Source organism: Mobula hypostoma, chromosome 7 (assembly GCF_963921235.1).
Source record: "Mobula hypostoma chromosome 7, sMobHyp1.1, whole genome shotgun sequence".
In the NCBI taxonomy this organism is placed as follows: domain Eukaryota; kingdom Metazoa; phylum Chordata; class Chondrichthyes; order Myliobatiformes; family Myliobatidae; genus Mobula; species Mobula hypostoma.
This window is the reverse complement of record NC_086103.1, coordinates 144907918-144922426: the sequence shown is the minus strand read 5'-3', so window position 1 is coordinate 144922426 and position 14509 is coordinate 144907918. Positions and strand designations below refer to the sequence as shown.

The 14509-nt window shown below is 44.7% G+C and overlaps 1 protein-coding gene across 1 annotated transcript in view; it reads left to right on the top strand.

Annotated features, from left to right (window-relative positions):
• Positions 1-357: 357 nt before the first annotated feature.
• LOC134349030 (mitochondrial intermediate peptidase-like) overlaps positions 358-14509 on the top strand; it is a 109747-nt gene continuing 95595 nt past the window's right edge. The window contains exons 1-3 of the mRNA XM_063052876.1: positions 358-541; positions 9812-9985; positions 12588-12676. Of these exons, the coding sequence (XP_062908946.1) occupies positions 392-541; positions 9812-9985; positions 12588-12676 (413 nt within the window). The 5' untranslated portion in view covers positions 358-391. The remainder of the gene's footprint in view (positions 542-9811; positions 9986-12587; positions 12677-14509) is intronic.

The following is a 14509-nucleotide window of genomic DNA, read 5'->3' as shown; positions in this document are numbered from 1 at the left end:
TCACCGTTTATCTCAACTTCAAAAAGCCTGAATTCTCTTTCTCCCTTGCAAGGCGGTGTTACTTAAGCAACAGCGCGAGAAAATACTGGAAACATTCAGCAGTTTACATATTTTGTATAAGGGGGAAAGCAGAGTTCTGGCTCTGCGAAACCTGCTCAAGACCTTACAACGGCAACCCATGCTTCTGAATCTTGAATACGGACCGGGATTTTTTTAACATCGGACTGCAGCCTCGAACCCACCAGGCATCGAACCGGTCACGTCGATGAACTACGACACCCATAATGCTCGCCTTCATCACGCAGGCGCATACGCATTCAGGAGAGAGCTTCCGACGCGAACATGCACTAACTTCCGGTCACCTCGAGGTCCCGCTGCACTTGTCCTAGAGATGTTGAACCGGAGACTCCTGACGGTCTTTAAATACATTCGGAGTTGTCGCTTGAAGACCCGTAGAAAGGTTTCCACCTCATGGTCTCCTGTGGGGGCGGCTTTCAATGCCACTACGTCGAGCAAAGTGGACTTTTTTGGGAAAAATGTGGTGAGTAGAGCAGAGGTTAGAAAGGGGTGCGAGTTTGGTGTGGGTTAAATGGACGTTGCAGACAATGCACACGGCAAGATCCCGGAATGTAAAGACCAACGTGTGATCAGGGGCAGCCGGTCAGGCCTTTCAATCGTGCCACCGAGCCATTAATGGCCATCTAAACATCGCACACTCTGGTGTGTGGGACAGCAAACTAATGTGATGAGTAACGAATGAAAAAATACGCAGTGAGTGCGGAGAAATAAAAGTTACTACTGAGTCGATGACTTTTCGACAGATCAGTTACCTTGTTTTATTCTATGGACAAGGAATGACTGCTCAGCGTGGGAAGCCTACAGTTCGTTTGACAGAACAAGTAGGACTGATTCAAGCTGAGGAAATAGCATCTCATGCTTCAGGAAGAGGGACGCGAATACGCTTGTATTCATTGCTCAGGTGCGATTGATGGATTTAGCGGGCAAGGTGTATTATGCAGAGAGCAGTGTCCGTTTCCTGTACGATTTCATTATTACGTTAGCCACTAACAGGTCAGTTAGTTTAACTTGGGGTGGATAGATTATTCAAATCAGTTCTGAGAGCAATGTGAGCCGTCATTCAGAAAGATGCAAATTAATCAACTATTAGAAATTTCATGGGTATCAAGAGCTTGCAGATGCTGGAAACCTGAAATAACAGCCAGAAAATCTTGGCAGATCAGGCAGTACTGTGGTGAAAGACACTTGATTCTTCAAGTGATGACTTTTATTCAGAACAGACAGTGAAACAAATGATCCGTTCATTAAAAAAGTTTGAAAGATTGTAAACCTAAAATATTAACTCTGTCTCTCTTTCCGTAAAATTACTGAGTATTTTTGGCACTTTATGCTTTATTTTGGTTAAGGAAGGTCATAGCTAAACAATTTGACAGAATATTGAGAAGGAAATAGACAGGTCAACAAACCTAATGCATTTAATGTAGGCAACATACATCAAAGTTGCTGGTGAACGCAGCAGGCCAAGCAGCATCTATAGGAAGAGGCGCAGTCGACGTTTCAGGCCGAGACCCTTCGTCAGGACTAACTGAAGGAAGAGTGAGTAAGGGATTTGAAAGCTGGAGGGGGAGGGGGAGATGCAAAATGATAGGAGAAGACAGGAGGGGGAGGGATAGAGCCGAGAGCTGGACAGGTGATAGGCAAAAGGGGATACGAGAGGATCATGGGACAGGAGGTCCGGGAAGAAAGACAAGGGGGGGGGTGACCCAGAGGATGGGCAAGAGGTATATTCAGAGGGACAGAGGGAGGAAAAGGAGAGTGAGAGAAAGAATGTGTGCATAAAAATGAGTAACAGATGGGGTACGAGGGGGAGGTGGGGCCTTAGTGGAAGTTAGAGAAGTCGATGTTCATGCCATCAGGTTGGAGGCTACCCAGACGGAATATAAGGTGTTGTTCCTCCAACCTGAGTGTGGCTTCATTTTTACAGGAGAGGAGGCCGTGGATAGACATGTCAGAATGGGAATGGGATGTGGAATTAAAATGTGTGGCCACTGGGAGATCCTGCTTTCTCTGGCGGACAGAGCGTAGATGTTCAGCAAAGCGGTCTCCCAGTCTGTGTCGGGTCTCACCAATATATAAAAGGCCACATCGGGAGCACCGGACGCAGTATATCACCCCAGTCGACTCACAGGTGAAGTGATGCCTCACCTGGAAGGACTGTTTGGGGCCCTGAATGGTGGTAAGGGAGGAAGTGTAAGGGCATGTGTAGCACTTGTTCCGCTTACACGGATAAGTGCCAGGAGGGAGATCAGTGGGGAGGGATGGGGGGGACGAATGGACAAGGGAGTTGTGTAGGGAGCGATCCCTGCGGAATGCAAGGGGGGGGGAGGGAAAGATGTGCTTAGTGGTGGGATCCCGTTGGAGGTGGCGGAAGTTACGGAGAATAATATGTTGGACCCGCAGGCTGGTGGGGTGGTAGGTGAGGACCAGGGGAACCCTATTCCTAGTGGGGTGGTGGGAGGATGGAGTGAGAGCAGATGTACGTGAAATGGGGGAGATGCGTTTAAGAGCAGAGTTGATAGTGGAGGAAGGGAAGCCCCTTTCTTTAAAAATGAAGACATCTCCCTCGTCCTAGAATGAAAAGCCTCATCCTGAGAGCAGATGCGGCGGAGACGGAGGAATTGCGAGAAGGGGATGGCGTTTTTGCAAGAGACAGGGTGAGAAGAGGAATAGTCCAGATAGCTGTGAGAGTCAGTAGGCTTGTAGTAGACATCAGTGGATAAGCTGTCTCCAGAGACAGAGACAGAAAGATCTAGAAAGGGGAGGGAGGTGTCGGAAATGGACCAGGTAAACTTGAGGGCAGGGTGAAAGTTGGAGGCAAAGTTAATAAAGTCAACGAGTTCTGCATGCGTGCAGGAAGCAGCGCCAATGCAGTCGTCGATGTAGCGAAGGAAAAGTGGGGGACAGATACCAGAATAGGCACGGAACATAGATTGTTCCACAAACCCAACAAAAAGGCAGGCATAGCTAGGACCCATACGGGTGCCCATAGCTACACCTTTAGTTTGGAGGAAATGGGAGGAGCAAAAGGAGAAATTATTAAGAGTAGGGACTAATTCCGCTAGACGGAGCAGAGTGGTGGTAGAGGGGAACTGATTAGGTCTGGAATCCAAAAAGAAGCATAGAGCTTTGAGACCTTCCTGATGGGGGATGGAAGTATATAAGGACTGGACATCCATGGTGAAAATAAAGCGGTGGGGGCCAGGGAACTTAAAATCATCGAAAAGTTTAAGAGCGTGAGAAGTGTCACGAACATAGGTCGGAAGGGATTGAACAAGGGGTGATAAAACAGTGTCGAGGTATGCAGAAACGAGTTCGGTGGGGCAGGAGCAAGCTGAGACAATAGGTTGGCCAGGACAGGCAGGTTTGTGGATCTTGGGTAGGAGGTAGAAACGGGAAGTGCGGGGTGTGGGAACTATAAGGTTGGTAGCAGTGGATGGGAGATCCCCTGAGCGGATAAAGTCGATGATAGTGTGGGAGACAATGGCCTGGTGCTCCTTAGTGGGGTCACGATCGAGGGGTAAATAAGAGGAGGTATCCGCGAGTTGTCGCTGTGCCTCGGCAAGGTACAGGTCAGTACGCCAGACTACAACAGCACCCCCCTTATCAGCGGGTTTAATAATAAGGTTAGGATTAGTGCGGAGGGAGTGGAGAGCAGAGCGTTCCGAAGGAGTGAGGTTGGAATGGGGACAAGGTGCGGTGAAGTTGAGACGGTTGATGTCCCGTCGGCAGTTGGCAATAAAGAGATCCAGAGCAGGCAGAAGACCAGAGCGGGGTGTCCATGAAGAAGAGGAGGGTTGAAGACGGGAGAAGGGGTCATCGGTGGGGGTGGAAGAGTCTTTGCCGAAGAAGTAGGCTCGGAGACGGAGACGGCAGAAGAAAAGTTCCGCATCATGGCGAACACGGAACTCGCTGAGGTGTGGGCGAAGGGGGACAAACGTGAGGCCCTTACTGAGAACAGAGCGTTCTGCCTCCGACAGTTGAAGGTCGGAGGGGATGGTAAAGACCCGGCACGGATGAGAGCTGGGATCAGAGGGGGGAGGGGGGAGGCTGGGTGTGTCAATGGAGAGGGGAGGGTTGGGGTGAGAGGAAGATGGAGCCTCTGAGGGCCCAGGGGCTGACGGTGGGATCTGAGGGAGACGGGATTGCAGAGTATTGGTGGGGGAAGGGGAGATGGGAGTCACAACAGCAGCACATAAAGACCCGGCCTGGAGTTCAAGGCTGGAATCTTGAGAGCTGGGATCAGAGGGGGGAGGGGGGAGGCTGAGGCACAGCGACAACTTACGGATACCTCCTCTTATTTACCCCTCGATCGTGACCCCACTAAGGAGCACCAGGCCATTGTCTCCCACACTATCACCGACTTTATCCGCTCAGGGGATCTCCCATCCACTGCTACCAACCTTATAGTTCCCACACCCCGCACTTCCCGTTTCTACCTCCTACCCAAGATCCACAAACCTGCCTGTCCTGGCCGACCTATTGTCTCAGCTTGCTCCTGCCCCACCGAACTCGTTTCTGCATACCTCGACACTGTTTTATCACCCCTTGTTCAATCCCTTCTGACCTATGTTCGCGACACTTCTCACGCTCTTAAACTTTTCGATGATTTTAAGTTCCCTGGCCCCCACCGCTTTATTTTCACCATGGATGTCCAGTCCTTATATACTTCCATCCCCCATCAAGAAGGTCTCAAAGCTCTATGCTTCTTTTTGGATTCCAGACCTAATCAGTTCCCCTCTACCACCACTCTGCTCCGTCTAGCGGAATTAGTCCTTACTCTTAATAATTTCTCCTTTTGCTCCTCCCATTTCCTCCAAACTAAAGGTGTAGCTATGGGCACCCGTATGGGTCCTAGCTATGCCTGCCTTTTTGTTGGGTTTGTGGAACAATCTATGTTCCGTGCCTATTCTGGTATCTGTCCCCCACTTTTCCTTCGCTACATCGACGACTGCATTGGCGCTGCTTCCTGCACGCATGCAGAACTCGTTGACTTTATTAACTTTGCCTCCAACTTTCACCCTGCCCTCAAGTTTACCTGGTCCATTTCCGACACCTCCCTCCCCTTTCTAGATCTTTCTGTCTCTGTCTCTGGAGACAGCTTATCCACTGATGTCTACTACAAGCCTACTGACTCTCACAGCTATCTGGACTATTCCTCTTCTCACCCTGTCTCTTGCAAAAACGCCATCCCCTTCTCGCAATTCCTCCGTCTCCGCCGCATCTGCTCTCAGGATGAGGCTTTTCATTCTAGGATGAGGGAGATGTCTTCATTTTTTAAAGAAAGGGGCTTCCCTTCCTCCACTATCAACTCTGCTCTTAAACGCATCTCCCCCATTTCACGTACATCTGCTCTCACTCCATCCTCCCACCACCCCACTAGGAATAGGGTTCCCCTGGTCCTCACCTACCACCCCACCAGCCTCCGGGTCCAACATATTATTCTCCATAACTTCCGCCACCTCCAACGGGATCCCACCACTAAGCACATCTTTCCCTCCCCCCCTCTCTCTGCATTCCGCAGGGATCGCTCCCTACACAACTCCCTTGTCCATTCGTCCCCCCCATCCCTCCCCACTGATCTCCCTCCTGGCACTTATCCGTGTAAGCGGAACAAGTGCTACACATGCCCTTACACTTCCTCCCTTACCACCATTCAGGGCCCCAAACAGTCCTTCCAGGTGAGGCATCACTTCACCTGTGAGTTGACTGGGGTGATATACTGCGTCCGGTGCTCCCGATGTGGCCTTTTATATATTGGTGAGACCCGACGCAGACTGGGAGTCTGCTTTGCTGAACATCTACACTCTGTCCGCCAGAGAAAGCAGGAGCTCCCAGTGGCCACACATTTTAATTCCACATCCCATTCCCATTCTGACATGTCTATCCACGGCCTCCTCTACTGTAAAGATGAAGCCACACTCAGGTTGGAGGAACAACACCTTATATTCCGTCTGGGTAGCCTCCAACCTGATGGCATGAACATCGACTTCTCTAACTTCCACTAAGGCCCCACCTCCCCCTCGTACCCCATCTGTTACTCATTTTTATGCACACATTCTTTCTCTCACTCTCCTTTTCCTCCCTCTGTCCCTCTGAATATACCTCTTGCCCATCCTCTGGGTCACCCCCCCCCCTTGTCTTTCTTCCCGGACCTCCTGTCCCATGATCCTCTCGTATCCCCTTTTGCCTATCACCTGTCCAGCTCTCGGCTCTATCCCTCCCCCTCCTGTCTTCTCCTATCATTTTGCATCTCCCCCTCCCCCTCCAGCTTTCAAATCCCTTACTCACTCTTCCTTCAGTTAGTCCTGACGAAGGGTCTCGGTCTGAAACGTCGACTGCGCCTCTTCCTATAGATGCTGCTTGGCCTGCTGCGTTCACCAGCAACTTTGATGTATGTTGCTTGAATTTCCAGCATCTGCAGAATTCCTGTTGTTTGCATTTAATGTAGACTATGTGGCTTTCACTCAGCCTGTTCTCATTGCAAGCTGGTCATAAAAGTAAGTGTACACAAATTTTATTTCATGTTTCCTTATTACATAGGAGATTATTTGGTTCATCAAGTCTATGCCAGATATCAGAACAATTCAATCAGTCTCCTTTCTGTGCAACCTATTCTTGCTGATACTCTTTACTCGTGCATGATTTTCCTACACGTTAGGAGTGCTCGTATATTTCTAGCATCAGGATGGAGTAACAATTGAACTCCGGTTCTTTTCTTCCACCACATCAACCTCTGCTTTCACTGGGTCAAATTCAATTGAATGTAGGGGTAAGTTCCACCACCAGGCTCACTTTCCTCTCTCCTTTCAGCTTTTTGTAGGGATTGCTTCCTTCAATCTTCTGTCCCTGCTTGCCAGGAGCTAAACATTTTTTTTTTGGTAATTCTGCAGTTCAGTAGACTGAAAGAAGTGCATTTGATGTTCAAAATGTGGCATCTTCGATAGTGGAGAAACCAAACACTGATTGAGTGATTGCTTTGCAGAGCACTTGCGATTCTCTGTGAGTTTCTGATTACCTGTCACCTTAATTTGCCATCCCACTGTCATTCTGACTGCCTTTCAGTGACCTCCTGCACTGTTAAAATGGGGCCAAGGAATAACATTTCGTCTTTTGTCTGGGCACATTATAGCGTGCAGGACTCCAGTAAATTTTCCACCTCTTTCTGTATTTATTAGGACTGGCCACTTTTGTCTGCAATACTTATTTTCTCTTTTTCTTTTGTTTCTATGGCCTGGCCTGCTGGGCACGTCCCAGTAGGCTATCCTTATCAACATTATAAAGGCAAAGGAACTTAACTGCCAGATTATTTTAGGCTATAGGAGAAATTACTTTTTATATTTCATGCCTCAGCAGGTATTAGCTGATGCATAGAATATAAAAAACAGAAGGGTTATGCAGGAACAAAAATATAGAATACTGGAAAAACTCCTCAGGTCAGGCAGTATCTTTGGAAACCATCAACCTTTCCAGAAAGCATTTTCTGTATTTTTTTTAGATTTTCTGCATCTGAGGTTTTAAAAAGTTGCATGTAATACTTGTTGGGTCACAGCTTCAGTAATGTGAACTGTTCTAGTCACTAGGTGAAAAGTATAGTATGTTGCAGAAGAAATATACAACATTGTTACCAGTACTAGAAAATTTTATTTGTGGTAAGATTTCATAGATTATGTTGTTGGGATTTATGTTGTTTGGGATAGAACACTGAGGGGAGACTAAATCGAGATGGCCCAGGTATAATAAATAGGAAGGACTTAATTGCCATAACTATGGGATTAAATTACGGGAACATGAATTAAATAAATTGAACATACATTAAATTGATAGAAGGATTAGATAGGAGATAAGGAGAAATCTTTTCTTTTGGAGGGTGGTAGAGCTGTGGAAGTTGGGGTCTAGAAATCACTGCCTGGAATGGCATTAGAAGCAGAAACCCCTGGAACTTTTTAAAACTTACCTGGATGTGTACATTAGAGTTCTGACCTATAGGGCTTTCAATAAAATGCCAGAAGGTGGGATTAGCCTTGGTAGTTCTTTTTTTTACTTGCAGACAGGGTGGGCTGAATGACCTCTGGTGTTATAAATTTCCTGTGTTTACTTTTAATAAGGGGCGGACAATATGTTTATGTGTAATCTAATCTGGGGTTTAAATGCATTCCTCAGGAAGTTATGCATTTAGTTATTGAAATTGAATGCCAAATCTGAATGAATGTTAAGGTACACATCGTCATTGAAGGAGGGCAGGCTTGTTTTCCTGATGGCCTGGCAAACATCTGTCATTCAATCTCCACAACTGAAAAGTTCTGTTAATTTATTTCATTGTTAATTACAGATTCTTTATATGAAAGTTCATTCCCTGTTTAAATTGCATATAATTGCCATTTAATAATATTTAATTGTTTGCAAATTATTTGGAAATAATCAGGATGTGAAATGTGTTATATCCACAGAAGTATTTTTTTTCAATACCTAGCTTTCCATGATAGCATGAAATTAAAATGTAACATTGCATTCTACAACCTAATTCCATTTTACAGCTTGAACATACTGACGAGTAAATTTCACTGAATGAGGCCTGTTATTCACACCTGCTGCTAAACCTCCTTCTCTGAACCAGGAAGGCCAATTTTTCTTGGCTAATCAGTAAAGCCTTGAGAAATAATAGGGTCTCAAATGTCTGGACAGGAAGGTTTAGTGGTCTGAGCAAGTCTTACCTGATAAATTCTGGAAATCTTTGAGTTGGCAAAGCCTTGCCAACAGTTTTGCCAAGTACTTTGAAAACTGAGACTTCTTGTAGTTATGTTCACTCAGTGCTATTTAAGAATGCAAGGAGAAGTATCAATTTAGCCCTTCAATCCTGCTATGTTATTCAGTAAGATCATGGATGGTCCCAACGCAGATTGGGAGACCGTTTTACTGCCAACACCTATGCTCTGTCTGCCAGAGAAAGCAGGATCTCCCAGTGGCCACACATTTTAATTCCACGTCCCATTCCCATTCTGATATGTCTATCCACGGCCTCCTCTACTGTAAAGATGAAGCCACACTCAGGTTGGGTAGCCTCCAACCTGATGGCATGAACATTGATTTCTATAACTTCCGTTAATGCCCCTCCTCCCCTTCGTACCCCATCCCTTATTTATTTATTATTTCCCCCCCTTCTTTTTCTTTTCTTTCCCTCTCTGTACCACTCACAGTCACTCCTTGCGTGCTCGCCATCTTCCTCTGGGCTCCCGTCCCATGATTTCCCCCCCCCGCCCCTTTCTCCAACCTTGTATCCCTTTTGCCAATCACCTGTCCAGCTCTTAACTCCATCCCTCCCCCTCCTGTCTTCTCCTATCATTTTGGATCTCCCCCTCCCCCTCCCACTTTCAAATCTGTTACTAACTCTTCTTTCAGTTAGTCCTGACGAAGGGTCTTGGCCCGAAACACAGACTGTACTTCTTCCTATAGATGCTGCCTGGCCTGCTGCGTTCACCAGCATTTTGTGTGTGCTGCTTGAATTTCCAGCATCTGCAGATTTTCTCATGTTTGCGTTTAATCCCAAAGTTTTGTTTTTATAACTGTTTGCTTGCTCTCTTAACAATGTTTTTCAGATTGTATTTTAAACCTGCTGCTCACCTTAGATGAGCCAGTACTGTAGTTCTTTAAGAGCTCAGTGCATTGTAGCTCATGTGACATATAGTTTGTTGTGTGTGTTTGTAATTTATTTAAATTATCATACTTTTATTTTAAGGGTCTTTTTGGTGTACCTGAGCTGAGCTGCCCAGAAGGATTTCAGGTGGCTCAAGAAAATGCTTTGAAAGAAACTGAACATCTAGTGGAACAGGCTTGTATCACTCCACCTGGTCCCCAGATTGTTCAGATCTTTGACAAACTTTCAGACTGTCTTTGCAGAGTTGCTGATCTGGTGAGTAGTGTTAACCTCTTTTCAATTATATTAGGTGATATTCAATCTGGCAATCATCTGTTTTATAGTTTAAACTAGTTTGTTTGTCCTTTGATTAGAAATGTGCTAATTAAAAACTTGAAGCTGTGCAGTTGAAACTTAATAGTGGAAAGCTACACAATATTAGATTAGATTATGAGGACACTCAGTCCTCATTTATTGTCATTTAGAAATGCATGCATTGAAAAGTGATACAACGTTCCTCCAGAATGATATCACAAGAAAACACAGGACAAACCAAGACTAAAACTGACAAAACCACATAATTATAACATATAGTTACAACAGTGCAAAGCAATACCATAATTTGATAAAGAGCAGACCATGGGCACGGTAAAAAAAAAAGTCTCAAAGTCCCGATAGACTTTTCATCTCACACAGACGGTAGAAGGGAGAAACTCTCCCTGCCATGAACCTCCAAGCGCCGCCAACTTGCCGATGCAGCACCATTGGAAGCACCCGACTGCAGCGGACTCTTGAGTCCATCCGAAAACTTCGAGCCTCCAACTAGCCCCTCCGACACAGCCTCTCCGAGCACCATCCTCTGCTGAGCGCTTTGACCCCGCCCCGGCCGCCGAGCGACAGGCGAAGCCGAGAACTCGGGACCTTCTCCAGAGATTTTGGACCACACAGTAGCAGCAGCAGCGAAGCGGGCATTTCAGAAGTTTCACTAGATGTTCCTCCGTGCTCTCACGTCTGTCTCCATCAAATCAGGATTGTGCACAGCACCCTACTTGACAAATAACAGACATCATCACCGGAGTGGCCGCTGTAAGCTGCGTCGCGCTGCCATCTTCTCCTCCTGCTTATATAGGCATCCATTATTCTCGTGAGACCATGGATTTGTGCCTTGGAAGGTTTCCAGAGCACAGGCCTGGGCAAGGTTGTATGGAAGACCGGCAGTTGCCCATGCTGCAGGTCTCCCCTCTCCATGCCACCGATGTTGTCCAAGGGAAGGGCATTAGGACCCATACAGCTTGGCACCGGTGTTGTCGCAGTGCAGTGTGTGGTTAAGTGCTTTGCTCAAGGACACAACGCACTGCCTCAGCCAAGGCTCGAACTAGCAACCTTCAGATCGCTAGACGAACGCCTTAACCACTTGGCTATGCGCCAGCACAATAACAAACTTTATATTCAGGCTAATTACATTTCAGGTTAACAATAAAGTAGTTTATTGTGAACTTTTTAAATATTAGGAGTTAAGAGTTAAACTACAGGAGACAATATATCAAATAGTTGATCGTCCTGTTTCATAAGTTTACACTGCTTCTTATAAATCATTTTGTTTGCATAATTGAAGAGCTGACCAAGTGAATGATAGTTCAAAGTAAACTTATTGTACGTAGCCCACAGAATATCGCCATGGTTTACCGGCACCATTTCGCACAATAATCTAGATAGAAAATGATTGTGGTAATTGGTGACAAGCTTGCATTACCTTGGAACTCTTCAGATCTTGCTTTGTAGGAATGTAAGCTGCTGCCTGCATAGTGGCCACTTCTATTAACTGAGACTGTTTCTTCAAATCAGAAGTATTGACACCAGTCCAATATCATACTATTCTAACCCTAGTGGGCAAAAGGCTTTTTTAATGATTCTATTGTGAAACAATAAGTTACAGGTAGTTATATTTTGCATTCTCGTAACCATATACTTCATTATTGGAGAGTTGTTAACAGCTAGCAGGTTTGATTTGCACTATAATGAGTACTTAGTCAGGGGTGGAGTGGAAAGTCAAATTGGCTTGGAGTTCTGATGAAGGGTCTCGGCCCAAAACGTCGACTGTTTATTCACTTTCATACATTTTCTACAGCCCTGAGACTGATTTTTGGTAACAAAATCAATGGCCAGTGATGATTTTTTAACATGTTGCCATCGAGTGCTTGGGATTTGAGTGATGAGAGGAACTGTGGCATCAGTGGAATCTGCAAAGGGACATAGCAGATGCTACTATTCCCTATAATTGCCAGTACTCACCTGGGCAGTGTGCTAAAACCCACACTGCTCACTCTCATCCACCACTGAGCTGTTGGCAATTCATTGCTCTGAAAGTACCTGTGGGGTCAGTGGTTTGGTTCCAAGTTTCAAGGGAACATAGCACTATCAGTGGCTTTTCTTTCTGATGACCTAATTTAGAGCTGATTCCACTCACGTTCTTGTTCCTGAGAATGCACCTTGATGTTAAACAGTTCCCGGTGTTTGGATTTCTCATTGATAATTTATTTGACATGCCTGGATGAAGTTTTCTTTCGACCTTTGTTAAAAATTTTTGTTTTTGCATTTTATATCTTCAATTAATTTTGTTGCCTAGTTATTTAATACTTCTTTTTAAACATTAACAGCTTATTGTTTTAAATTTTGACCACTCTGTTCTCCTTTCGCAATTTATTTTTTTGGAAGTGATATAACCTCCTCTCTGCATTTGTGAGAAATACATACTGGAGAGTTTAATGCTAAGTTTGATGTGTTTGTACAAGGATTACATATTTTTATGGAATTTGTTTCTGATTCTAGATGAAATAACATGATCTATTTTACTAATTGCTCTATTTTTTCTTACTAGGCAGATTTCATTAAGGTAGCACATCCAGATCCTTTGTTTCGTGAAGCTGCAGAGATTGCCTGTCTGACTGTTGGCACGATGGTGGAAAAGTATGTTTTGAGAATTTAGAGTCTGAGAATTGTTTGTGTAGTTTGAAGACTACTTCTATGCAATTACTGAAAATCAAAAACTTCATTCCTCTCCTTAAATGTAGCAAGAATAAGTGGAGAATACTTCAGGTTTATGTGTAATGTCGGTCCATCAATCAAGTGACAATTCACTTGGGGTTATTCAACAAGTAGGTTGCCATTCACAAGTGTTACTTTGTCCTTGGCTGTTGTCTAATTGGAGATTAGTTGCCTTTGATTGCCAACAATTTAAATGGTTTCTAATTCTCTTAGGTTTTAATGTACCATCCAGTTGATTTTCAGACTCCCTTCAATTCCACCAAGTGGTTTACGACCATTGTGTGTAGTCCTTATGGTGCACTGCCACAGTTGGGACTCCACACTACTGCTGCTACCCATAGTCTATTCCCTCATTGTTGGTGAAAGGCATTTGTTTCTGTTTGCTTCCTCTGGAGAACCCTGAGTGAAGTGCCTGCTGGAACTATAGCACAGTTATTGCCTTTTACAAAATGAGCTCATCTTTAAAGTAAAAATCCTACTCACACCTTACTCATTTATTTGTAAACATAAAGTCTGCATACTGAAGGCAATTGCTACAGATTTGCTTAGCAGAGAAGGCAATTTCAGTAGAGTTGACCAAGAAACCCCACAAGTAAGTCTAAGCCTCGTTATAGAAAGCAGCAGAAATTCAAATTTTTACTGTAGTTTTGGGAACTTGCTGTGCAATGTAGCTGTCATATTTGCCTACAAAATGAATAAATTGCATTCAAAGGTAAGTTATTTCCAACAAAGTATTTTGGAACATTCAAAGAACATGAATGTGTGTCTGTAAATGCAGGATGTTTCTCCTGAATCAAAATTCTTGAAATTTGAGACATCGGTTAAGAAAGTTATATCACCTAAGGCGTGGCAAGGTTATTTGAGTATTTGCAAGGAAAGCAGCTTGAGCAAGATCAAAAGTGACAGATGCATAGTTTAGAAAAATTGGAGCAGGAATAAGCTCCTTGGCTGTTTGAAGCCTGCTGCATCATTTGTAAGTCACCCTTTATCTCAATGCCATATTCCTCCTCTAATCCAGTTGTATCTTATGACCACCTTCCTAATTTTCAAATATATTCAGCATTTTGGTCTTTTGGTGCAGAGAATTCCATAGGTTCACCACCATGAGTAATTAAAAATTCTCCTAAAATGTCTTGTCCTGTTTCCTGAGAGGGTGACTTCTGGTTTTATTCTCTGCACTTCCTCCCATGTCTTCACAACTCACCCCCACCCCCAAGCTAATGGAAGCATTTGTGCTTCATCCATTCTGTTAAACCTGTAAGGTTTTTTTTTGTTTTGATGTGGCTTTCTTTGTAAGCTCTGGAATGAAAGCTTGAAGTGAATCTCTCCTCATATGACAGTTTTGCCATCTGTGGGTGCATACAGTATTCCAAGATTGATTATATTGAGCCCTGTTTAACTGTATTAAGAACTCCTGGCTCCTCCACACAAAATTTCTTGCAAAGAAGGCCATTGTGCCATTTCCCTCTTAACTGCTTGCTGTTTCTGCACTTTCATAGTCACAGTTATACTGCACAGAAACAGATCTTGCACATGAAACCTGACTCATCCATGTGACGGCTATGGTAATGTACATTAACCCTATTTTTTTGCATTTGTCTATATTCTCCTATTCCTTTCCTATCCAAATATCAGTCCAAGTGCATTTTAACTGCTGTGATTGTACCTCTTTCTGCCACTTTCTCTGACCAGCTTGTTCCATGTATCTACCGCCCTCTGTAAGGAAAAACATATCTCTTTAAATATTTCCCCTCT